The sequence below is a fragment of the Centruroides vittatus genome, unplaced genomic scaffold, assembly GCF_030686945.1.
Source record: "Centruroides vittatus isolate TY-2023 unplaced genomic scaffold, ASM3068694v2 contig_3271, whole genome shotgun sequence".
Classification (NCBI taxonomy): Eukaryota; Metazoa; Arthropoda; class Arachnida; order Scorpiones; family Buthidae; genus Centruroides; species Centruroides vittatus.
Genome location: NW_027122102.1, coordinates 196,335 through 223,116, shown reverse-complemented (window position 1 = coordinate 223,116; position 26,782 = coordinate 196,335). Strand labels below are relative to the sequence as shown.

General features: G+C 29.9%; 2 protein-coding genes across 2 annotated transcripts; both read left to right on the top strand.

The window, feature by feature from the left end:
- The first annotated feature begins 8,414 nt into the window (after positions 1 to 8,414).
- On the top strand, positions 8,415 to 12,233 carry LOC136973702 (uncharacterized). The gene is made up of 2 exons (XM_067268444.1): positions 8,415 to 8,887; positions 10,085 to 12,233. Exon 2 carries the CDS (start codon positions 11,186 to 11,188, stop codon positions 11,999 to 12,001), a length of 816 nt encoding a protein of 271 aa, XP_067124545.1. The 5' UTR covers positions 8,415 to 8,887; positions 10,085 to 11,185; the 3' UTR covers positions 12,002 to 12,233.
- An 8,447-nt stretch (positions 12,234 to 20,680) lies between these two features.
- Positions 20,681 to 22,275, top strand: LOC136973701 (tRNA (guanine(37)-N1)-methyltransferase-like). The gene has a single exon (XM_067268443.1). It carries the CDS (start codon positions 20,765 to 20,767, stop codon positions 22,139 to 22,141), a length of 1,377 nt encoding a protein of 458 aa, XP_067124544.1. The 5' UTR covers positions 20,681 to 20,764; the 3' UTR covers positions 22,142 to 22,275.
- The last annotated feature ends 4,507 nt before the right edge of the window (positions 22,276 to 26,782 follow it).

Here is a 26,782-nt window from a genome sequence, read left to right as displayed (position 1 = left end):
ACCTTTCATGTTTTTAGAAGTCTGTCATAAAAAGAAAAGAATTAACATAAACATATTAACTACTTTTTATTTTGTGTAGTATTTAAAGTATATTTTGTTGGTTTGTAGAAAACTTTTATTACAAAATTTGACTTCAATTTCCTTTTTTGTAGAAATTTTTCAGGCCCCTTGAAACTCGAGGCCCTAACCAAAAAGTTAACATAGCTTACTTGTAAATAAGGCCCTGATGGGACAGATGTCAAAGCTAAAATTTTTTAACACAAAGAGCACAAATGTGTAGAACAATCTTGCTCATTTGTTTTTATAATACCACATGTAATGATGTCCTGTTAGCTATAATTTTTCTCTATAAAATTTCTCAATAAAGCTACAAGCAGCATATATCATTATATCAGAGTAATATATGATTAATTTTACATTGACTAGTTATAAGCGACCTAGATAAAGTAGCCATTTTTTAAAATTGAAGTGCCCTCTATAGTTCATGAAAAATGTGAATAGACAGAAAAGTGGCATAGAAAGAAACCAAGATGGACAAGTTTTTAAACAAATCATGAAATCAAAAAAGTGCCAACAAGCATAGCCTCTTTTTGTGCTTAGAGTAGGTACAGTTTTCATCAGCTTTTTCATACATGTGTGGCAAAATATACATGTATTTTACAAACATGTATGTCTCTATAGAATAAAGAATAGATCTCAAGAAACTGAATAATTTCAAGTACTGGTATTTCTTATATGTAGGGAGTTAAAAAAAAAAAACAGAAATTTTTGGCAGCCCGGGCAATCCATTAAAACGAGATTCTTCTGTATATTTTCCATTTCTTCCAAAAATATTCAATGGGCTTTCATCAGTAATAAAGAATATCATTCCAGAAGTCCTCATTTTTGTGTATGTATTTTTTTGCAAAATCTATATGTATCCTTATGAACCATTCATTAATTTTGTTAATGAATGGTTTCTTTTTTTGACATGTGCTCATGGTAACCATTTTTTTTTTTAATAAACAGTATTTTTGAATTGTTTCGGTGCATATTTTTATTTCATAAAGACACTCATTCTTTGTTTGTAGCTTTGGTGCACTTACTTTTGAATTATTTTTCACTTTTAAGAATAAATGGTTTTGTCAGATCTTAGTCACATTAGACATCCTATCTGTGGATAAGAAATTAGATTTTCGTTTTTCCTCCTACACAGTATTTTTACTAATGTTGACAATATTTCTAATATCCCTTATATTTTTGTTTTTATTATAGAGGAATATTGTTTTTGTTAAAATTGGATCCATTGGACTATTATTTTTTTTCCCATGTAGTGAACCCCTGCTTTCAATTAAAACAAATACAATATTTAACTCACAAGAAGATAAGATATTTGGGTCTCTAATTCAAATGAAATTTTGATTAACATGTAGTCTTAAACATAAACAGCTCCTTGTCCAAATAATAGAATGCATTTCTCAAGTGTTTCACAAAAATTGGCCTCTGAAAATTTAGTGTTTGGCTTATAAGTCTGAAAGTTTCACATCTTTGAGCAGTGATAGTTAAATGGATAAAAGTGCTATGCACTGGAACTAGATGATATAGGTTTGAACCAATGGAATTTTAGTTTAGCTGTTTTTTTTATATGTAACATTATTATTTTACTGCATCATTAGTGTTGTTATATCTATTATTATTCCTCATGCTTAAAGTTATAAAACAAGAAATTAAAAATCGTGATGTAATTTTCTGTTTAACAAAAACAAGTCTCTGAAGATTAACTTTTTTGTTGTTAAATAAAATTCTGAAAAAGCTAAACTAAAATTCTGATGGTTCAAATTCACATCATCTAGCTCCAGTGCCTAGTGTCTTATTCACTTGGCTATTGCTATTTAGAGATTGAAACTTTCAAAGACTTAAAAATCAAACACTAAATTTTCTAAGGCCCATTTTTGGGAAAAACTGGGCCTTTGTCCATTATTTGGACAAGAAGCTGTTTGTGTTTAAGGATATATGCTCACCAGGTTTGTTTCGACTGGTCCACTCCTTGTCAGTTAGCTAGCCAAAAAAAAAAAAAAAAAAAGACTTTTTTGTATGTGATATGTCTATGTTTATCTGTTTTCTGGATTATCTCAGAATTTCTTGTTTGTCTAAATATTATTAAATTGATGCATTTTTCTGGTTCTGGTTATGTCACTATTATTGCAAATATCTTTTTAAGAAATAATTAATTTTGGAGTTACTTTTTATTTAACATTAAATATGATATCAATGCATATTTATTTATTATAAATGATAAAACAAAAATATTTCTTCTACTTATTTTTTAAATTTCTCATTTTCTTATATGTCTGTCCAGATATTAAATGTAGTCACTGTACACAATTTAATCTATTTGATCTTGTGTTTTAAAAGTGAATAATTTTACTTTTGAGGATTAAGACTGAAAAATAAACCAAATATCAAATTTCTGAACAAGAAAAATTTTATAAGTATAGTTGAACCTATCTCATATCGTGTGGGAATGAGAAAAAATTTGAGATAGGTTTTAAGATATAAAGATTCCTACACAGTAAACCATAATAGGTTAAGAGATTTGATTGGAGGTATGGTTTTTTATTAATACAATAGAAAGTACAGTACATAACTGTATTAGGTATAAATAAAACATTTTTGACATACTTTAACAAAATAGGGGTGTACTATAGATTACCACCTATGGAATTTCAGGACTTTGATTATATATTTGAACTCGGGACCGAGACAAGTTCAACGGTACCCTATTTTTGGACCAGAGACGAAAAATAAAAAAGTTATCATACTTTTTAAGTTATCATACATTTTTAATGCTCTCATGAAGATGGCACCATAGTTGCTAGTACTGCCATCTTGCGGTAATGTCTGCAAACCATGACGTCAGACTACAGTCATCTCCAAGAGGGTTAAACATGCGATACAAGAGTGGAGAGAGCGACATGACTTCCGACCATCGCGTGATCGCCATTTCGGTTAATGTTACTTATGGCAGTGAACATGGCAGCCGTTTCCACTGTTCATGCTCCCGACTGACCTCCCAGAGGGGAGCCGCCGGCAGGCCGCCATGTGCTAAACGTCACTAGTTATTGATTCACGGTAGTTCTTGAACAAAGTAAAAAAAGGGGAGAGACGTCTACTAAAGGCAATTTTAACGGCAAGCAACGCAACTCCCTATCATCGCGCAATCGCTGGAAAAAAGTATGATAACTTTTTTATTTTTCGTCTCCGATCCAAAAGTAGATTATTGTTGAACTTGTCTCGGTCTCCTGAGTTCAGATATATACCCAAAGACCCGAAATTCCATAGGTGGTAATCTATAGTATCCCCCAAAATAGTTTGCCAATAGTTTCTGATAACTGACTTTCTTCAACCAATAAGACTCAAGCCAGTCATAACCAATCAGAGAAAAGTAGCATTAATTGTAACTATGTGCTACATTGCAAGAGATGTTTCTAAACTATCAGTTTATGCTATCACTGAGCTCTGAATTTGTAATTGACATGTCAGTCCATATTTGATATAGATAGGTTTTGGGAAAAAATTATTTGAGATAAACATAGAAAATATATTGAATTTAAGCTGAAAATGCAGGGAGAAAAATAAATTTTGAGATGACTAGATAGGTAGATTTTTTTAGAAGATAAGTGTTAGCAGAACTTCTTCAAAATTATAAATATTCTATTATTATTCTGTTATCTTTCCTAGTTTTTTTTTTTCTCTTAATGGAAAGTATGTAATATTTCATATCATATATTTTATTAAATGGATATAATTGCATTGCCTATATTAAATGATAATTTAACTACTGATACAATTTATATTACTATTGCCTTCAAACACCTTACTTTAGATCTTCACTATAATATTATATATTAGTTTTTTTTTAATTAATATTTTTATGATAAAGATAGATGATTCAAATATTGTAATTTTATCTTTTTCACATTTTTAAAGTATTATATCATAGAAATTTGAGAGAAATTAAAATTTGTATATTGTGTAATGTTTTATAATTTAAGAATTTATATTATTTAATATATTAACTAAAATTTTACTTTGTGAACATTGTATTTTTTTAACACACCACCAACTGGTAGGATATGACATCATTGGCTAACTTCTGTAGAAGGTCAGTGACATTTTGGTAGAGGGTTGTGGCTCATTGTGCAGAACAAAAATTTCTATTTTGTTGCTGTTTTAAGTTTCACTGTGTGTAAGGGTTGTGTAGGTGTAGGGTGTGTATATGTGTATGTATAATGAACCTAGATAGATTATTTAGTTAGACAAGAAAAAATGTGAGAAAGGCGGACACAGCTAAAGATATTAAGTTATAATGCTGTTTACATAAATTTACATTTTAATTTTATTAAATCATTAATTAGCACCCAATTGGACTAAATTATGAGAAATATTTGAGCAGTGTTGTATTTATATATATTTTCATGGCTAAATATATATAAATTGAGGGAATGGTACAAAAACAAATTTTGTTGATCATTGTTTAGTTATATAGTAAGACTGCTTTAAACATAGACGAGAATTATATTGAGAACATTTAACAATTTTTATTCATATTGTGATATGTTATATTTTTATATTAGGCTTTATGAACTTATTGTTTCTAATGAATGCTGAATATTATGAAATGATGTTAGCTTGAATTATTGGAAATAGTATTTCACATTAGAAAAGTTGGGATGTAAACAAACAATATGAAAATAGGCTAGGAAGTAAGTTTTTATTTGTTAGTATTACTTGTTTCATTCAATACATTTTTGTTGTTGTGAAGCAATATAAGAATTCAATAATTTTCTCTCAAACTTTTGATTATTCATATCAAATTTTATAACATAAGCTTCTACTAGAAGTTTGACTAATTCAATGATTTTATCAAATATAAATATCTAAAACCCAATAGTTATATATTAAAGCCAAACAATTGTCAGATTATGTCAGGCTATAATAATGCTATTATTAATAATTAAATGTCAAGTAATTTGGCCTATATTTAGACATTAGGCATCATCTCTTGATAAATATTTAATTAATTTAGAAGGTTCTGGAAGAGATTTTCATTAACAAAGATTCACAGAAGGGCAGGTAGCCAGTCATTTTCAAAGAAATGAAAAATCGTATTGGACTTATATTCTTTATGTGGAATTACTATTATTTATTTCTTTTTTTCAATTTATTTTATTATTAATTTCCTTTAACCTTATAAATTTAAAGTTAGAATGATTATCTGTACTGAGCAGCTATGCAGAAAATTAGTTGGTTTTTTCAAAACCTTGCAAATATACTAGTAAAACATGAATATACTAATTATTGTTACATATAGTGTTATTGTTACATTTATTGTCCATTACAGTATTACATTTAATATTTAATAATTATATCATGCCATTAGTGAATATGATTGATTGTTTGAACTTCAAAATAATTTTTTTTTAAATTGTGCTACAGTCAGTCTATGAAAAGAAACAACTTTAGAGTAACATCATGTGTGATGTTGCTTCAGTTAAACCAATCAGCACATTTCCTACTGATGTCAGCACTTTTTGCTTAATATGTTAGGCAATATGTGAATTTTATTTTATTTTCTCTCACTAAATGGCAGAATGACTTTTCCATTAAATATGTTAATATTTTATAGTATTAATTAATTGTAAAGAATCATTTTAATTAATTGTTTCATTACTGGTTTCTGAATTTTTTAAAAAGCTAAAGTTTTTGGTTTTTTCAAAAATCCAAAAACTTCTTGCGTGATAAGTTACTGAAAAAAGCCAAAAACTAGCTTTGTAAAGAATCATGTGTTTAACTACTACTATAGAGCACTTCCTCATATTCCAATACCAGAATGTGAAGCTTCCATAATACTGTTTATAATGGCAATGAAGTATTTAATAAATGAGGAAGAAACTGAAAGTAACTTGCCATAACTAAGCAATCAATGGCTGATACTCATTGGTTCATACTCAAGTTGGTTCCTTTCACACACAGACTATAGTTTCTTTACAAATAACTAGGATTACCATATGTTTGGGTTTGGCCCAGACAGTCCTGGAATCATGGCACCATCCAGGATTCCAGGACTGTTAGGAAACAAAAATAATTTGGAATTTTTTTTTTTTTTTAAGGAAGAAACAAAAAAGAAATAAATTATTTATAGTTGCAGCAGTTAATTTAATTACTCACTGTTTGTAACAAGGATTCAATGTCCAGGTATACCTCGAGTTACGTCGTTCTCGATTATACGTCATTTGTCAAAAAAGTATATGGAAAAATAAAAATCAAGTTAGTCATTTTATTTGACTTTACATCCGTCTGCCACAAATATTGAAGTCGTAATATCACTATAAAAGTGTTAAAAGCACATAAAATCATATTAAAATATGTACCTTTACAGTAAATGTTAATATAATCATCATAAATCCTTGAGAACGAAACATGGAAACTTCTGTGTTGTCTTATTTAGCGGTTTTCCACCGTAGTTTTGACTTATGTCGTAACTACACAAGTAAATTCGACTTACGTCACCTCTCCTAGAACCAATTACCAACGTAAGGCGAGGTATACCTGTATATAAAGTAATCAAAATACTTTATATATTACTTTTGTGGCTGTTATAACAGGGAAAGTATGGTGATCCAGCAAAAAATGACTCCCCCAGACCTTTACATTTTTGGTCTCGGAATCTTGAAATGTTTAGAAATGCAAAAACAAAATAGGGGTTTTTTCTGTATGTTTGAGTGTGTGTGTGGCACAATTTTGTTCAGCCTATTTGAAGCTTAATAACTACTGTGTTTTTTGTCAGAAATTTTGCAGGGAGGTTTGTTTATTAGGGGAATTGATGTTGTTAAATTTTGGTGGTTAAAGATTGAGGTGGAGGGAGATAATGGGGATCGTGTGTATCTCCAGTAGGATCGGACTTAATGAAGATTTTACTTGTTATTACTATTTACAATTTTTTTATAATACCCATCCCTACCCTGAAAATTAAGCTTATTGCCATTTTATAATAGTTAAAAATGTAAAAAGTTTTTTAATGAAATATTATAACAAATGGCACCACCAAAATTTTAAATGTTGCCAGGAAAGTTGAGCAACTCACTGCTGGTTTAGTTTTTGTTGTTACAAATAAGAGTTTTATGATACAGTGAAACCTTGGATTTCAAATGCCTTGCTTTTTGAACAATTCAGTCTATGAATAAAATTTTGAACTTTTCCTTCCTGGTTATCAAACAAGCTACTCAGCAGAGCTGGCCACCTATGGTCAACTTTCTATATTTCCTATGTTAAGAAAGTCGACAGCCTGACCAGTCAATGACAGAATACCAAGTCAGAAGTTTGTGGTGCTGAGATCCTCATGCATTATGATATGAATCACCAATTATGTTGCTATTTAAATTATGCTTCAATGCACATGTGGGAAAGATACTATTTCTATTTTTTGGTACACTCTGCAGTTGAATTTAAATCAAATTAATTAGTAAAAACTATGTTAATTGACATTTATGTAATATAAATGGCATTCTATAGATTCTCACCTAAATGCAAAATTTCCAGCAAAACCTCCAAATTCAATATTCGGATGCTTTCGGCCACTAGTGGCAAGAGCCCACTCAAATTGTATGCAGCTCTCAGATACTAACAATGAGCTAGAATGACTGAAACATATTGCATCCACGCATGGGTACAGCCACTCATTTATCAACAATATAATGTCCACATATCAGGCCAAGTCGATCAATGCCAATATGAACGTTGGCATTGGGTAGTCCTAAGCTACAAACCATCCCTCCATCACATATATAGGAGGATTGCTAAGGATTTAAACATACTCATAGCATACAAAAGAAAACCCACCGTGTTCCGCCTTTTGTCTAATGCGAAAGATGACACCGAGGACGCAAGAGTACCTGGAGTTTACTGCATCCCACCACAGGATGCTAGGTTCAACAGGACACTAACGTACATTGGTTCCATATACAGATCAATACAAGCCTGGTATGCCAGGAATTTCTTTCTTATGGGGCGAGGCTACCCTAATACACATGGTATTCGACAGACAACATATATAAGAAAGAGCATTAGAGGCCACAGAAATCTATGGGGCTGACATAAGAAGAGCATCAACACGGATTACATTTCCATACCAAATGCATGGAAATATTATTTACTCTTAAAGAAATATATGTTGTTTATGATACGTCACAACAGTTTGAACTGATTTAATTAAAAAAAATTTTTTTTTAATTACGTGTAGAGTCTGGTTACATTCTATAAATAACAGTTATTTCGATTGGCATTTTTGAAGAAGGCCGATAAAGAAGTGGCCGAATATGTTCGAATATTGAATTTGGGGGTTTTGCTGGAAATTCCAACAAATCTGTGCCAAAGGATAGCTACTTTAATAATTGTCAGTAGTAACATTCCTTTTTTTTTTCTATTGGCATACCTAATCTTTTCACAATATCATCAGCCTTGTTTGATTTTTGGTAGGGCCCTTGCACCTGTTTCCCAGAATAAATTTTGAAATTAGGAATATAAAAAATGTTGGCATCACAAAGTGCATATATTTTTTATGCTGTGTTTTGAAGAATTAGAAATGTACTGCACAAAATTGCAGCATTCTCTGAAAGGATGAAGTATCTTGTCAATTGTGACAAATTTACTATACTAACACTGTAACTGGTTAGACAATTCTTGACAAATTCTTCATGAAATTCACTAATTGGCACAAGCTTATCAGTTGCTTTTTGTTTTTCCTTAGTATCCAAGTTGTCAAATTGAAGGACACAGCAAAAACTGAAAACATTTGTAACTAAAAAGTTCCCATAAAATAATCATTTCTGTATCATCCAAAGACCAGGTTCCCTATTCTGAGTAGTATCGTTAAGCTAACGAATACGATAAAAACCAGTTCCTATCGGAACCACGTGATTTGCGTTTAATCAACTGTGAAAATGCTATTCCGAGCCATATGTTTTGTTTTCGGTGCCAATAGCCACGTGCGATAACTAAGCTTTTGTTATCGGTCACTCTCGAGCTGCCATTAGGAACGTAACGAAAGTGAAAACAACATGGCGTCTTTTCGGGTAAGAATGATTTTACGGTACTTCACGAGCAATTGAAGAGAGGGGACAGCAGTAACACCGATTAAATTTAATACTCTTTCTTCAACTTCAGTTAATTTTTGATTAACTGAAGGCCCATCTCCTGTTTGAAACGTTGATTTTTTTTTTATTTTTTTTGTGAGGCTTTACTTTTAATGTTTGCTTTCCAGTCACTCCATGTCTATGCAAATAATATTTACATTTAATAAGATGTATTGCATTTGACATTTAATCATAATACTAATTCTAATTTGGTTATAAGGTTTATAGAAGTAGAACTTGTGGCAAAATTAAGTTTGTCATTTTATTCTTAATGAATGAATTAAAAATACATTAATTACATGAAGTTATATAGAAATATACAAAGAAACTTAGACAGACTTTGTATAATTGTAAAATGTTAGCATTATGTAATAATAGAAATCTTTATTTTGTAAATTTTATCTAAGTTTAATGTCAGCTTTAATTCATTAGTTTTAGTATAAAAAAATACATTCTATATACGTAACTTAACAGTAAACTATACACTATACATAAATGACTATCTATCACATAAATTATAATTTTTAAAAACAAATATTTGCTTAACGGATGGGCTGACAAAATAGACCCAGTAATAGACCCAGACATTTTAAAACAAAACAAAACTATATCACTAGCGCTAGTACACGACAATGCTAAGAGCACATGCTTCGCTTAGAAAATGGCAGGTTGCAGTCACGTGACAAAATACAATGTTAACTAAACTGTGATTGGTTAAAGCGTAATAGCTATCGATAGCATGGAACCCAGACGCATCTCGACCGACTACCTGTAGCGAAACCCACTTAACGTGAAGCACAGAATAGCGATTTATCTAAGGTTCTTTAACTGCCTTTTGCTAAGGGGACTTATTGAATGTCCTGTGTATCACTCTCATTCAGTTATCGAAAAAGTTCAGAATAGGTCCCCAGATCTCTCAACAATTAGTGTGACTACCTTTTTTTATATGAATCAAATATAATTCTCCAAAAAAGGCTTTTATTTCTCTTTTAGTTATATCTTTTCAATCTGTCTTCAGTACTTGATATCAGCCTTTATTTTTTGAATATATCTATTGGTATTATTCATGCTTTCACCAATCATTCAATCAGTGATAAACAAATAGAATGTGTCTTCTTAACTTTTGTTTTGGCAGTAGCTTTTGGCCCTGGAAGTATTTTCAAAATGGTTTTTACCTTTGTTTTACCGGAAAAGAAAGATTTATTTATTTATTTACAGAGTTTCTTTGTCTTTTCGTATGAAAAAATGATAATTCTCTTTTTCTTTCTGTCCTCTTTCATTCTTGTCTAATACAAATAAGTCATTGATATCCTTGGCCAATTGTTCAGAGTCACTGTCACAATTGTCTACTTCTTCAATCACCTGCTCTTTTGACTTAGCTTCACTGTCATAATTTGTGTTTTTTGCTCTTCTCTTTCTTCAATCCAACTCTTCCTGAGTCAAAGCTTTATGAGACCTAAAAATATCACAAAAATATAAATGTCCCGAAGACTGCTTGATATATTTTCAAAGGAATATAGTTCTAAAAACTTATTAAGTCCTGTGATATAATTAAATTAAAATATTTGTGCAAAAAATTGAATAAAAAAAGCTACTGTTGCAAATATATTTAAAAAATAAATGAGAGAGTAAATGAAAATTATACTTACATGGCAGGGCATGTAACGTCAAGTACACTGCAGAAGTGATACGACTATTTGAAGCTCATTAACAAGTAAATGGTTAAAGAAAGACTGTTTGAACCATATATGATTACATCTAATGTGAGTAAAGAATACTCAAGTGCACTTCTGCAACACCTGTGTACATCTTAAAAATAACTTTATCTATATTGTACAGCAAAATGCTGCAGGTGCACCCATCGAAGGGTTTTAATAAACACATGCTGCATTTCGTACTTAATTTAGTTTATTAAAATTTACTTAGTATTCATTAATTTCATTAATATTTTGGAATTAAGTGCATTTTTCTTACAGATAAGTTTAAGATTTTTCAGCTCCTAGTAAAATCAAATGGAGGTAACTGGATTTGTTGGATTTGGAGATATACAAGATATATTCTTGAAGAAAAATAAAAAAATCAAATCTTGTGGTGGTTCAATTATTTATGAAATAAATACCAAAAGAGAATTCTTACCTGGTAAATATAATTTGAGTACGTTGCACGATTCAAAAGTGAAAATAGTTCATCATGAAAACATTTCCCCAGAGAAGATAGATGAATATTTAATGAAATCCGATATTGGAAATAATTTCAAAGTACCAAATTATATGAATAGATATGATTGGATGCATGTAAGAAACTGGGGATTTCCCATAGGTTTATTTTCTGATGACGAATCTTCAACTGATGATGATTCTTCAACTGATGATGATTATTCATCAATTGAAGATCCTGACTCATCATTTGACTCTATTGCTAGTACATCAGACCAGGAGTTATCTGATGATTTCTATTACAATATGGATGGATTGAAGAGATTTCTAAAATGTTACACACAGTTTTACAAAGATGATGGAGTTTCGTTTAGCAAAAGACGATTCGAATATTGTTTCTTTGTCAATGAAGAAAATCTCTCAGACAAATTTTACATAGAAGAGGAAAAATTAATAAAAATAAATGATAAAAAAGTTATCGGTTACATTTTCAAGATTGTGGATGATGACGACTGGAACTTTGGTTGTCTTTTTCAAGACAAATCTGGCAAGTATTTTGCCATGGTGTTGCAAGCAATGTATACAAGAAGGATAAAGGAAGAAGATGAAAATATTGAACATATCTGTGAGAATGAAAATTTTGAAGTTAATTTTGATGATTTTCGTATTTAATTGAAATGTCCAATAAATTTGTTTCCAATGACATTATCTAATTACATATACTGTTAAATGCTATGTACCTTTTTCACATAAAGTTTTTAACAAGCTGAAGATATTTTTATTGGACAGCTTTAACATTACATTTGTAACTAATAAAGTTTGACTGCATTAAAGGATTAATGGAATTATAACGTAATTGTATATTCATTGGAATTAAGCACAAATTTGCTACAGAGAACTTATCATACAGGAACACTTTTCTTGATGGAAAAGGTAGATTTTATTTTCTATTTTTTATAAAAGGAAATGCATTTTAGGCCATATGCCCTCTTTAGTCCTTACTACATATACAGTAGAGCATCGATTAACCGACCGCGTTCTAGTGGGCAAATTCAAACGTCCGCTAGTGATGCGGCGCTACAATATTTGGTTATGTCTTGGCTACTTTAATATTATTTTTGTTAAATTTTTGCATGTTTTAGCTGGCAGTACTGGCTTGATCATGAAAGGGAGGCCAGTATTTAAACCGGGCCTAATACACTATACTAATAATGTATTTTTTCATACTTTTCAGTTATCCGACTTTTCAATTATTCGACCTACCCCAGTCCCCAATTAAGTCGGATAATCAATGCTCTGCTGTAATGATAAAATTATATAAGAAAGAAATTAAAGAACATATTTAATAGTTATTTATTTTTAAATATGCATACAACTCATAAAAAAACAAAAAATTACTTGTAATATAACTAATGGTGACAGCTGGATTAACTAAGTGTTAAAAACATAGGGTAAAACTAGTAAAACTGAAAGAAATTTAAAAAATAAATAAATTGGTAAAATGACTAAATACTAATAAAAAGCAATAAAAGGGTATATCTGTAAAATTAAAAAACCTTACTAAAAATATAGAAAAAATTGACAAATAAAAGGAGTAAAAACTTTAAAACCAATAAAAACTAGCTAAAAAACAAGGCAAAAAATGCTTTTCTACTATTATCAGGGAGAATGATTGTTATACAGTACAGTGAATAAAAGAGGAAGGAAGAACATCTTAAAATGGACTCTCCTTGTTTTTGTAGTAATTGTTGCCAGATCTCACTGATGACAATGCCAGTGTTTAAATTCATTCTGTTATTTTCATTTATTTTAATTTTTTAGATGTTCAAAACGTTTTCTTTTTTAAAGAATTTTTATGCTGTTGAGTGAGATCTCACAACTGGCATGATTGCAGTGTGTGGCAACTGCTGAGTTAATGTAATTAATTATACTTCATAGCTCGTATATGCTCTCTTAGTCTGATTTTTGACATTCTTTCAGTCTCATGTACATAATATACTGGTTGACAAGTACAAGTGAAAATATAAACCAAATTATTATTTAACATTACATTTATTTTTCTGCAAAATATGAAACTATGAGCACTATGTTTTGGCTTTATGGAGAACTTATCACACTACGTTGTCAAAGTGATCACACACAAGTAGGTAGACACAGGTTTATTATGACAACAGTATGCATTTTGGACAAATGACCTGTCAACCTTCAGCTATATTTGTTACAATTTGGTGAACATACAGGCATCTACAAAATTCCAAGTGGTTTTTTTTGTTACGGACATTTTGGTTTCAAATTAAAATAGTACAAAATTACATTTTTATACATACATAGAAGAAACATTCTATTTTGTTGCTGATGCATTGATGCCTTCATTTTCAGAATTTTCAGTTGTTCAATTATGTTTTCCATACAAATAGCAATCTGAGGTTAAAATTTTTGCTAATGAAATTAATTGTGAAGTTAAGTACTATGGTAAACAAACACAATACAAAGTTATAATCAAGATTACAGATACAAAAATGAGAGCTGTTTTAAGTAAGGTTACATAAGTTTTAGCAGACAGTTAGCTCATACAATGTTCTCTACTATAGAAGCAATGCCATTATAGGGTGGTATCTGGTATTGGTGATATAAGTATCACCTGCTGGCTAATAGGTTTCAGATGGTATCTAGTACTCGTGTGTTTTTGTTTATTCTTACATTATGGATATCATGGATCCATGATAACATAATATCCATAATATCACTGTTTGAAAAAATCTAGCAACAAGTTAAATTTAATTTTAATTAATTAATTTCAGTTTTTGGTGCAAAAGCCAGAGTTTTAATTATTTTATTCTTGCAATTATATTCTTTAAATTATATTCTTACAATTATTATAATAATTGCAAGAATATAATTTAAAAGTATATTTTTCAAGACTTCCATATTTAAAACTTTTTCGTATCTCCAAAAATTCATTTTTCCAATCAGTGGCAAATATTGGGTTGTTCGGAAAGTTCGTAGCGATTTTTAAGAGAAATAAAAGAAATTGTTTTAATACTAAAAATATACTTTTATTCCATTATGTATGCGCCATTGTTTTTAATGACGTGTTGCCATCTATGGGGCAGCTTCATGATACCCTCTTCGTAGAACTTTCCAGTTTTTTCCGCGAAAAACTGATCCACGTGGTTTTTGCAAGCTTCCAAAGTATCAAAGTTTTTATCATGAAGGGAATTTTGTAGAGAACGGAACAAATGGTAGTCTGACGGGGCAAGGTCGGGTGAGTAAGGGGGGTGGGGTAAAACATCCCAGCCTAGTTCCAATAATTTTTGGCGTGTTCGTAAAGACGTGTGAGGTCTGGCATTATCTTGGTGAAACACAATGCCTTTTCTATTGGCCAGTTGCGGACGTTTTTCTTTAATTGCCATGTTCAGCTTATCCAATTGGGAACAATACTTATCAGAATCAATTGTTTGATTCTGTGGAAGCAGCTCATAGTACAGGATTCCTTTCCAATCCCACCAGACAGTGAGCATGACCTTCTTTGGATGAAGACCGGCCTTTGGAGTTTTTAATGGTGATTCATTTTTCTTACTCCACGATCGTTTTCGGCTGATGTTGTTATAAATGATCCACTTTTCATCACCTGTCACTAAACGCTTCAGAAAAGGGTCATTTTCATTTCGTCTTTCAAGAGAATCACAAATGGAGATGCGATCCAGTAAGTTTTTTTCCGTTAAGTCGTGAGGTATCCAAATGTCATAACGATTCACGTATCCGAGCTTCTTTAGACGTTGAAATACAGTACTGTTTGATGACTTCACTATGTCTGCAATCTCTCGAGTTGTGTAATGAGGGTTTTCATCCAATAATGCTTTGATTTGGTCCTCTTCAATAACAGGAGGTCTTCCTGAGCGAGGAGCATCTTCAAGGCTGAAATTACCCGTTTTAAATTTTGCAAACCACTTTCGAACAGTTGATTCTGATACAGCACTCCCACCATAAACATCACATATCTTTTTTGCTGTTTGTACAGCATTTTTGCGTTTACGAAAAAAGAAAAGAAACAAGTGTCGATAATGCACGTTGTTCGCATCCATTTTTGCAATGAGCCAAATTAAACGCTATTTGAATAATCTTAACGGTTTTTTTGTAACGGACGCGTCTCAAGGTCATTTATCGTAATATTCATTGGTTTGTACAATTCTAATCATTTTTGCGTCAATCGGTGTCTCAACTGTTGGCTATCAAAAATCGCTACGAACTTTCCGAACAACCCAATACTTTTCATCAGCAGAAAAGTTCCACATGTTCACAATTTGTAAAACCAGAAAAATTTTCAGCAAGGACTTCACTGCTGACTCAATATTTGTTGGATTTTCTGCTTTTTTTCAGTAATTTACCCACTATGAACTAAACTTAAGATATGAAAGTTAATTTAAAATCAAAAAAATTAAATATAACAGTAAAATTATACTATTTTTGTTTCATAAATAAAACAGAATGAAGTCATATGATTAAAAAAGTTCCTCTGCAGCAAGTTTAGAAATTACAGTTGAATATAAAATTGGTTTTGATATAAACAACTTCATTTTAAATGGAGTATAAGTCCCTCTCCCAGCTGTGCTCACTCCCACTATCCATCATTTTAAATGCAGTTGTGTGTGAGGGAAGGGATAGCGGTTGTGCGTGAACACCAAAAATGGTGATGCAGTGTGGCATTTTGGCAGCGAAACTTTGAATGGAGAAGAGTTAGGATGTTGAAATTTGTGTCGATTTGTACAGAACTACAGGATCTACAATATTATTTAGCAATAATAACTGATAAAATAGAACTTGTAAAATTTTAAGCCAATAACTGTGTGGGTTGAAGAAAATTTTCGTAATGTCAAAAAAATTTCAATGGAATCAGAAAAGCCCAAAATGACTAATGGTGAACAATGCAGATTGTATAGAGTGTAAGGAATCGAGCGCGTCAACTTTGATGCAAATATTTCAAGTGTGTTGCAGTCCAAATCGATAGATATGGACTTGGAATGTGATTACCGCCAAGACCGTTTGTTTACATCTTATCCTTCCTCTAATAACACAAAGACAGATTCATGCCTTAAACAATTGCAATTGTGTCCCGTACACAACCCTCCCAATTTTTTTGACCCACAAACATCTGATTAATTAAAGTCAGGTTTTCAAAAACACTATTGACAATGATCTGCTTTTCCACCAAAATTTCACCACTCCCACTATAAGTTTCAGGGAGAAGTGGGAACATACGTGATGACCTTGAATGGGTCTGTGTTGGATGAAGGAAAAATAGCACATGATAAGAGATTTCTCTCTTGCACAGGGTACATGATTTCTTCTGTTTAAACTGTTTTGAATTTCCTGCCTCCTCGCTTTAATAAAATTAGATTTTATGATTCAAGTTTTTTTCTCATTTCAATAAAATTTACAAATTAAATTAAATTAAATCATGAATTTTTTTATGATATAGAAATGATGTAGCCAATTGCATAATCAATTTTATGTAATTGTATACAAATGGGCTTAAACTTGGCTGAATATTACATAATGGAAAGAGGAGATGCATAGATGTTAATAAATCAGAGAATAATGTCATAATTGGTCATGAAAAGTCTGGGAATCACAGATGGAATTACCTGTACAGACCCTGAATATTGTAAAACAAAAGATAAATTCCTTCATATTAGTGAGAGAGTACTGTATTGCCAAAGAAAATTATTTCATATGCATTTACAGTAAAACCTAGGCATATCTGAAAAATGACTATCTACAAAACAAAAACCTGAAATAAAAAATAAATTTTGGAATAGAATAATTTTCTATTTTAAAATACAGTAGACCCCCCTATAACACGGTAGATACGTTCCAGGTTATATGAATCTGTTGTACGAGTCACTTAAATACATGAGCCAATCACAGCCTGGACGTGTGCAATTTAGGGGGCTATGGCTGTTTGAAAGGTTTTCTTCCATAAAATTAATCGATTTTAGACTAATTTGACTCAACATTTCCAAATCACATATAATTTTTGGGAATAATCCATATAAAGTATGCTATAAACAAAAAATTGTAGGATTACTTACCGAGTGCGCACCATTCAAAGACGTCATTGCTTAAGCTTGTTTTCATCGCAGAGCAGCTCGTTGAACGGCTGACGCATGTTTCCTGATCAGCAAATTTTTCGCAGAAAAATAACTTAACTTTGGAGACATCATTAATAATAAAATAATTTTTATGGCCATTGAATAACAAATGGTTTTTAGTAGGTCCAGTACTCGTTTAAATGCAACGGTTTGTACAATATCTGCTATTAGTCCAGATTCGACCAGTCCTGTCGCGACACGAGTCGGTGATGACATTTTACTGTGTTATACGAGTCTCTTTTAGTGTGTTATATGAACCCGATTGCAATTTTTTCGCCATGTTATATGAACCCATGTTATAGGGAGGGTTTGCTATATATTGTAATAGGCTGTATGCTTGTCTAGCGCAGATGTGGAAGATTTTTTTTTTTTTTTTTTTTTTAATACTAGTTGTATAACAATTGTAATACTATGGAATTTTTGATGTAATTCAACTGGTCCTTCTGTGATAAGCCCTCTGGTGGTTTTTTTGGTCGCATTTTTTCTGAAATTTTTCAAAAAATTCAAATTCTCCTATTTCTTCAAGCTGCGAAAAATGCAATAAAGAACGTTTTTGTTGCGCGCCGAGTTTACTCAGAAAAAAAGTCGAAAAAGTGCCAGCTTCTAACAGAATCCACGCGACTATTCGGGTAGGAAAAAAACATGCTCACGATAATCACTATCATCAATCATGACCATCGCAAGCATCTTTTTCGCTATCAATTCTTTTCTCTCAATAATTTTTTATTTCAAGAAAAAGATCGATTCTAGCCCGATTTTGAAGCGAGATGTCGCAACTGATTATTAAACTCAGCGAAGTCTCATTATACTCTGCGAGAAATCACGTCGCACACGAGAAATGACAGTGGCAAAAATTTCCAAAATTAATTTCGTGAATACAAATTGTGCTAATTGTACAATTTTTGTTTCTTGCGTAAGAATTTCATTTGGGTATTGTCACAAATGCATTTTTTAATGAAATTTCAAGAATATTTTTAGTTATAAATAAACGAATTTGTGCATTTGACGTCATGTCGTAAATTGCTGAAATTTTGATGGGCCACCCATTATTTTTTTGATTGCTTCATTTTATGCACAGAACATTTATATCTAAACTATCAGCAAAGAATTTTGATGGATTGAATAATAATTTGAGCAATGTCAATTTTTATATTAGGTGATCAAGTTAAGCCTAACACATGACTATATCACACAAAAAATTAAAAATAAAATTCATGTGTAAAAATGTAAAGAAGATATCTTACAACATTCTTATGAGTAAAACAAAATAAAAACTTTGTCAATTTGTGAGATAAGCAGAGGGTCAGGGGAAACCTCGCTGACCACTTACGTTGCACGGGTTGGTAAAACCCGACCTCGTTGTCGTTGGATGGCTAGGAGGGCAAAAAGTGAGTGGGGAGGTGTGTCGGTAAGTCAACAGGCGTCCTTACTTTGACAGGAGACAGGTTTGACAAATAACAATAAAGGTTTATTAACTAACAAAAGTGAACATACAATAAAATACACATAAAATAAAGATATACAGATAATTACTGCTAACATGCGGATAATATATGCTTAGTGCTAACCGCGAGCTAACCAATACAGTGTAGTGGGAGAGAGTTTACAAAGTCAATATACCTTGATAGGTGGTCCGATGACCGTATGCGACGACCTCCTGGACTATGGAAGCCGGAATCAGTCTTATGTCCGGGTGATATAATGGTCCGATGACTGTATGCGACGACCTCCTGGACTATGGAAGCTGGAATCAGTCTTATGTCCGGGACTGGAGACACTGGATTCAGACCTTCCTGGATGATCGCGCTCTTTCCAGAGTCAATCAGGTTTTTATACAATCGTTGTTGGCACTGAGCCAGTCTATTAGTCAATGTTTGATGACTAATTTGCTGACTCGCGATGACTGGGACTTTTGTTTTCTCTTTTTGATCTGATCCCGATGCTTTGGATTTTTGGTTTCTCTTTCTGATCGGATCGGATCTTTCTGCGGGCTCACATAGTTGATTTACAACTCAGAAAGAAGCATTTGAAAATAGGGTCATAAAACAATTAACATTTATTGCCTTCACAGTAGGGGGTAAATCAGGTCTATTGACAAATTTTCTCGCATAGTTCGAAATTTCTACTGACTTCACTTGAATGAGTCATATTTCTTTCCCATTTACAAACAAACCAGATGGCAATTGGTGAAACATGAGATAAATTACAGCGAGTTGAAATTTGATATGTTTATTTTTTGCGTTTTTCGTATCAAATTACATTAAATTCGACACAAATAAAGTATTTATGTCAATATAAAAATATTTTACACTGTTTAAAAGTAGAAAAAATAATGAAAACAAAGATGTAATAATAATTTTTGAAACAAAGCCAAAAATTTTACAATTTTAAGAAAAAAATGGAGTCTGTTGGACTCCTGGCGATCAATAGTCGATCGAAAAATCACGTGACTGCAGAAGGATTATTATTATTATTATTGTAATTTTTGGCTGAATCATGGTTGACTGTTTGGTGACAAGATTTTTATCATTTTACTTTCCCTGATATTATGTATATGTAACAAGAGAAGTATTGGAATTGTGTCAGATCAGACCCTCTGAGTTTTTTGCAAATCTCCACATTTTGAGACCTCCTGAATCCAAAAATGTAAAAAATAAAAAAAAACGGTGAAAATATTCCATGGGTGTGTGTGTGTGTGTGTTGGCGTCTATTTCTCTTAATGTCTCCGGATGGAGTAAAGTTTGAAAGTTGGTTTGGTGGCTTGTACACGAGGTGGTCATTGATGCTATTTAATTTTGGTGGTTAAAGGTCAAGGGATGGAGAGATAAAGGGGATCGTGTGTATGTACATATGATTGTTATTCACAGTAATTTTTGTCTATTCATGTTGTTAGTTTATGGAAAGAATTTATTGATAATGCTAAATAATCATATTTATTAATTGTACTATATTTTATAATGATCATTGGCTGTTTTTAAATAATTATTGCAAATGATTAATTTACTAGACTCTGAATGGAATTCAGATTTTATTGAATTTTAATAGTAAGGATTAGTGCTTACAAAAGAAAATATTATTTCAGTAATATTTCATATAAATCATTTTTAGTTATGAAAAGTAAATTTTAAATACTGTAATAATTGCAAACAGCATAATAATTATTTTAAAATATACATAAAACTAAATATAAATACTTTTTTACAGAATTTATGGGAAACAGTTTGCTGTTCTAAAAATCACTCAGCTTAATCATCAAAGCATATGGAGAACATTTTCTAAAAATATGATAAACAATGTTATTTTAACTTTTCCAAGAAAAGTTACTAATTTTTTTTTCATATGTAATAAGTTGTGTGTTGAAGCAACAATGAGTCAAGATAAAAAGACAAGCATTCTTTTACCACCTGAATCTGTTAGAGGAATGAAGCAATTAAATCGTGATGCTTTCAGAAAAACTGTAGAAGTTCCTTGTTTATCTGTTCCAAAAGAGAGTGCATTAAAAATTCTTAAAATAGTGAAACCATATATTTTAAAATTGTTTAACTTTAAGAGTTTGCATGAAACAAACTGTGAAAATATGAAGTTTATATATATTAATCCTGACTTGATTAAATGTTTTAATGATTTTAAAGATATTGAAAGAACTAAATTGTTAGAAAATAAAATAAAAGAAGAAAATTTAACTTGGAAGAAACTAGATATTGGTTATGAAAATTGGAAACCTGATATTATTCTCAAAGCAATATTGCCTCCTGATCTTCATGTGACATCTTATAGTATAATTGGTCATATTTTACATTTAAATCTAAAAGAACCAGTGCTTGAATACAAAAATTTAATTGGAGAAGTCTTTTTGGATAAACTTCGGAATGTTAAAACAGTAATTAACAAAACCAACAGCATAGATTCTACGTTTAGATTCTTCACAATGGAAATTCTTAGTGGTGAAAATAATATGAATGTTTGCGTTAAAGAAAATGGTTGTATTTATAAATTTGATTTCTCAAAAGTTTATTGGAATCCTAGACTTTGTACAGAACATGAACGAATTATTTCAAAATTGGAATTTGGAAATTTCTTGTTTGATGTTTTTGCTGGTGTTGGTCCATTCGCAATACCTGCTGCAAAAAAAAAGTGTGAAGTATTTGCAAATGATCTTAATGTTCATAGTTTTGAATGGCTTAAAATTAATGTAATAGCTAATAAAGTAGATTCTTGGATAAAAACATATAATATGGATGGAAGAAATTTTATTCATGAGGTAATTAAACCAAAAATAAAAGAAATTTGGAAAAATAATAAATCATCAAAAATACATATTGTGATGAATCTTCCAGCTAGTGCAGCTGAATTTTTAAATGAGTTTACAGGACTCTATAGTGATTTACCAGATGAAGAATATGGTGAAATGCCTTTTATCCATTGTTATTGCTTTATTAAAGATGCTGATAATTACAAAGAAGCAGCAAAACAAAGAATAGAATTTTATTTACAATATCAGTTGAAAACTGATGTAGAAGTGACTTTTGTGAGAAATGTATCTCCAAATAAAGAAATGATGAGAGTATCATTTAAGTTGCCTAAAGAAGTCACATCACAAAGTAAAGATGATGAGCCAGCACAAAAGAAAATGTGTTTTTCAGAAAAATTACAAGAATAAATTTTTTGTTTTTAAAATAAATAAATTGGTTAAATTGTATTGATTTATTTGAAATTATTCTGTTTTTATTAAAAAATAAATCTATAGTTTTGTATAAAGCCAAATGGTTGCTGGATTAAATATATAGCTATTGGGCTTAGGGATGTTTATACATGCTTTGTGTACTAAAATTCTGTAAAAAAAGTATTCTGTAAAGTATTTTGTTACTAAAATCTGATCACATTAATTTCTTAATTATTGTATTTATTATACCTATAAAATAAGTTATATATTTTTTATAATAAATTATAATTTCAATAATTTTCACTTCAAAAAATGTAAAAACATGTTTAATCATGAAGAACTGTTTATTAAAATTTTAATAATTCTCGCTCATATTCTTCTTAAGCAAATAAATTGCTCAGATTAAAAATTTACCACATTTTTTATATTTTGAGATAAATAGTTTTTTTTAAATAGTTTATACTTTAAACATTTTTTTTACTAAAGGATTTAAATCTTAATGAATGGAGCAAAAAACTTGATATTAATTATTCTCTTAACCTGCTTTTATTATTTAATATATTGTTTGCTTAAAATATTGATCTTGATGAACCATAATTCAATCACTGATGTAGTCTTTAAAAGTTATAATACTGAAAATACTTGAGTTTATAAATGCCATGAAACTATCATTTTAGAATGCTTCTTTTAATAGTTTGATTTAACGGATCAGTTTCTAATCTTTTAATGAGAAATGAGGGTTTTTGTTTTCAAGATTAAAAATATTTAGCTTTAATAATAAATTCAATGTAAATGCCACAAAATTTTATTTACTTGTAATTTAATAAATCTGGAATCAATGAATTACCAAAAACATCAAAATTAATAGACTTACTAATATTTATAGTTTAAAAAGTGATTTATTGTAAACATTTGCTAGCCAAACAGATATTTGAAGCTAAAATCAGAGGGGAAAAACAAAGGGACATCCTAGATAAAGGTGTATTGATAGAATTTAACTTTACTTGAGGCTAAAAACTTGTCTGTCAATAGAAGAGTTTGGAGAAAAGTAGTGGTGGTATAAAAGTTTTATTTTTCTTGATCTGGGTATCAGCAGGATTGGCTGATGGTGATAATTTGTTTAATTTTTCTGTAAGGCATTTTATGTAAGCTACACTTGCATAATCCATTTATAATACAGATATAATTCATTTTCTAAAAACAGGTTTAGATAGTTTTTAAAAAATTGGATATAGCCACAAATTATTAAACCAATACAATCTTTATTTAAACATAAAATAATAATGAATAAAAGTCTGAAAAATTTAGAAATTGATAAATTTTATTACTAGTATGTACAGTTTGAGATTTCATATATGGTGAATTTTACATTCTTAAATTGAAAAATAATTCATATGGGAAAATAATTTTCTTAAAAATGAGATACAGTACTTAGATCTTCTATCAAATCAATGTTCAGAATCAAAAATTTAAGTTTCATTTCTGTGTAAAACATGTTGAAATGTCCAGTTTGTCCAACTAACATAAATACAGTAGAGCATCGTTTATCCGAAAACTGATCAACGAAAAGCTTTCCAGTCAGACTGTGTCGTAATGAATCAAATGTTTTTGATACTAGATTAACTTCTAAAGTATAATTTTTATACTTTTCAATATATTTATTTTGTTTGTACAAAATAAAGAAATAATTTTTACAATAACCACGATTATTATTATAAAAATTTTCATAAGCTTAAAATTGACAAAAATTTAACACGAAGCGACACGTAACAGAGAAAAATTTCAACATGGGATAGGTTAATATATTTTTTTGTACATAATCAGTTATCTGAACAACCCATCCCCAATTGATTCGGATAAATGACACTCTACTGTGCAATATATAATGTTAATGTTTTTGATTAATTTTTTAAATATTACAATCTTTATGCCTTCATTTGGTTTATCAGTTTTTAAGATGTGTTAAATATTTTATCACTTACTGAAAAACCTTATTGACAAACATAAGTAATTTCATACTTTACACCTGTAAAACTACTATAATTATATCAGTGCAGATACATAGGATAGATTAATCTCTTTGTTTATTGCTATAAAAGAAAAATATTTTTAAAGTGTTATGTTAATGTAATTACGTAATAATAATAAATGTAATAAATAAACTATGTAATGTAAAATTCAACAATCATTTCCGATCTCATACAAGATTGCATAAGGTCAACAACATTCTAAATTGGAATGCACAGAACCAATTTCAAAACTTTTCTAAATAATTGGAACAAAAAATACAAAGATGTAAAATATAAATTATATATGTAAAGATTTGGTGACATTTTTAGGATGTATAGAAGCTTTAGAAATATACAAGTCTGACCTGACAGGCAGTTGTTTTAACTTTAAGGATGGAAAAAGCATCTCATATGCTTGGCAGTGCTTTTATGAAAAACTGGGAAATACTGCCATGGATTAGATATTATTATTTAATATTTTATGTATATTTATATCTTTTAATTTTCAACATCTTAAAAATGCCACTGAATCTTTGCGTATAATTTATATTTTACATCTTTGTATTTTTTGTTCCAATTATTATTTTCCTTGTCAATATCAGTATTTCATTTTTTATTACAAAAACATATATACAAATGCTTTTTGAAAATAATTTTTAAATTCTGGGAATTGTTTAAAAATTATTTTCAAAAAGCATTTGTATATATGTTTAATATGCATATATGTATAATAACAGTTTTTAATAATAAAATTATATATACAGTCAAACCTGTTTTTATGCGGGGATAGGGACCGCATTAAAAAAAAACGCATTAAAAAAAAATCTCACGAAACTTCACGAATGGCTGTAAATAATAGTTTTCGCAACACAATTAAAAAAATAATTTTTTTATGCGGTCAACAGGGACCGCATAAAAAAAGTCTCACATAGAAAATAACTCAAAACCGTACGAAATAGAATTTATTGACAACAGATGTCAGCACTTGACTGCATCGTCTGGTCTATCGTCTGTTTTACATATTTTTGTCCAGGTGGTGTTTTGTTGACTTAAAAAGTAAATTATTTCATTTTTCGCATATTCATGCAATAATATTACTATAATAAGTGCATTTATGCTATAATAAGTTTATTTAGCTATAATAAGTCAACGTGAGACATGACGAATCGCACGAGACTAGTCGCCAACTATACCGCACAAATTAAAAATTCGCATTAAAAAAATCGCACAAATAAAAATCGCACATAAAAAGAGCGCATATATGTATAATAACAGTTTTTATATAAAATTATATATATATATAATTTTTTTTAATTTTTGGCTTTTAGCATTCAAACATTTCTTTTAATTTCTCAAATTTTCTCATACAGATAATAAATTAATTTGCAAACATGTAAATTATAAAAAAAACTGTAGTTTATTAGTTATTACTTTTATCGTTTTGATATAACATTGTTCAAATTATTTTTGATGCATTTCTTATTATACTGTTTTTCTTCTATTGTGTTAATATTTTATAGACGAGATACTGTACAGTAGATTGATGAATTGTGCAAAAAATTTAACTGCCATACATTATCGAAAAACATTGTTGAAACATTAAGAATGTATTAAAAATATAGTTAATTCAGTTTTTCTCAAAGTGTATTGGTTCAATTCATTGTAATTAATAAAAACCTTAAATTTGAAATGAATATTAATTTATGTTGTTTAATTTAATTGTATTTAAAAACTTATTGCTGCTTTAATAAAGTTAATTCTATAATCTATAAAATGTACAAAATAATAATATCAAAATTGAATTAAATGAATTTGCATTTAACGTTCAGATAACAATGGGTTTTAATTTGAATCTATTTCTGCCTAAAGTTTTTCTAAAAGTTACATTTATGGATTATCAAGATATTAGCATTTAGATTTTAAAACATATTCATCTGTAAAAAAGAAATTTGTACAATAATACTTGTATATAGAAGAAATTATTTTTATGAATCCTGTTTTTGTTTTGTTTTATAAAATTCATCTCTATTAAAAAAGTTAAGCTTTTTGCCATTTTATTATAATAACTAGCTGTTACCTGTGACTTTGCCCGCATGGATTTTGCAAGCAAATGCCATTTATATTCAGTATTTCAACAATTATTGTAATTGTTATAGAACACCTACTGCTGAGAATCAAACAAACTGTTTTCAATTTGATAAATTTTCTGGAACGTTTACAATCGTTCTATAATCAAACCAATATGCAATAACAAATTCGAATTTAAAACAGTACAAACATTTGGTTAAAAAAATCAAAATATATAAAAATATTTATAACAATGTCTGAAATGTTATCAATTTAATATACCTAAGTACTCAATAAAGACTAAACATAGTTGAAAATGAAAAATTGCATCTATAGTAGTACAGTAGAAGCTGTTCTTCCAGTTAAGCCTTAATGCTCTCCCTCTCCTCATGGTTGAATTTCGGAAAATCCCTTCTTAGTGCACATTTCCATGACGTACCCTAACTCAGTGTTCCGCAACCTTTTTCTGCTTGCAGCACACCCATGATTCAACACGGCACACCAAAATGTTATTCCCATCAAAAATATAGAATATGATACTATTGATAGAATTATATAATGC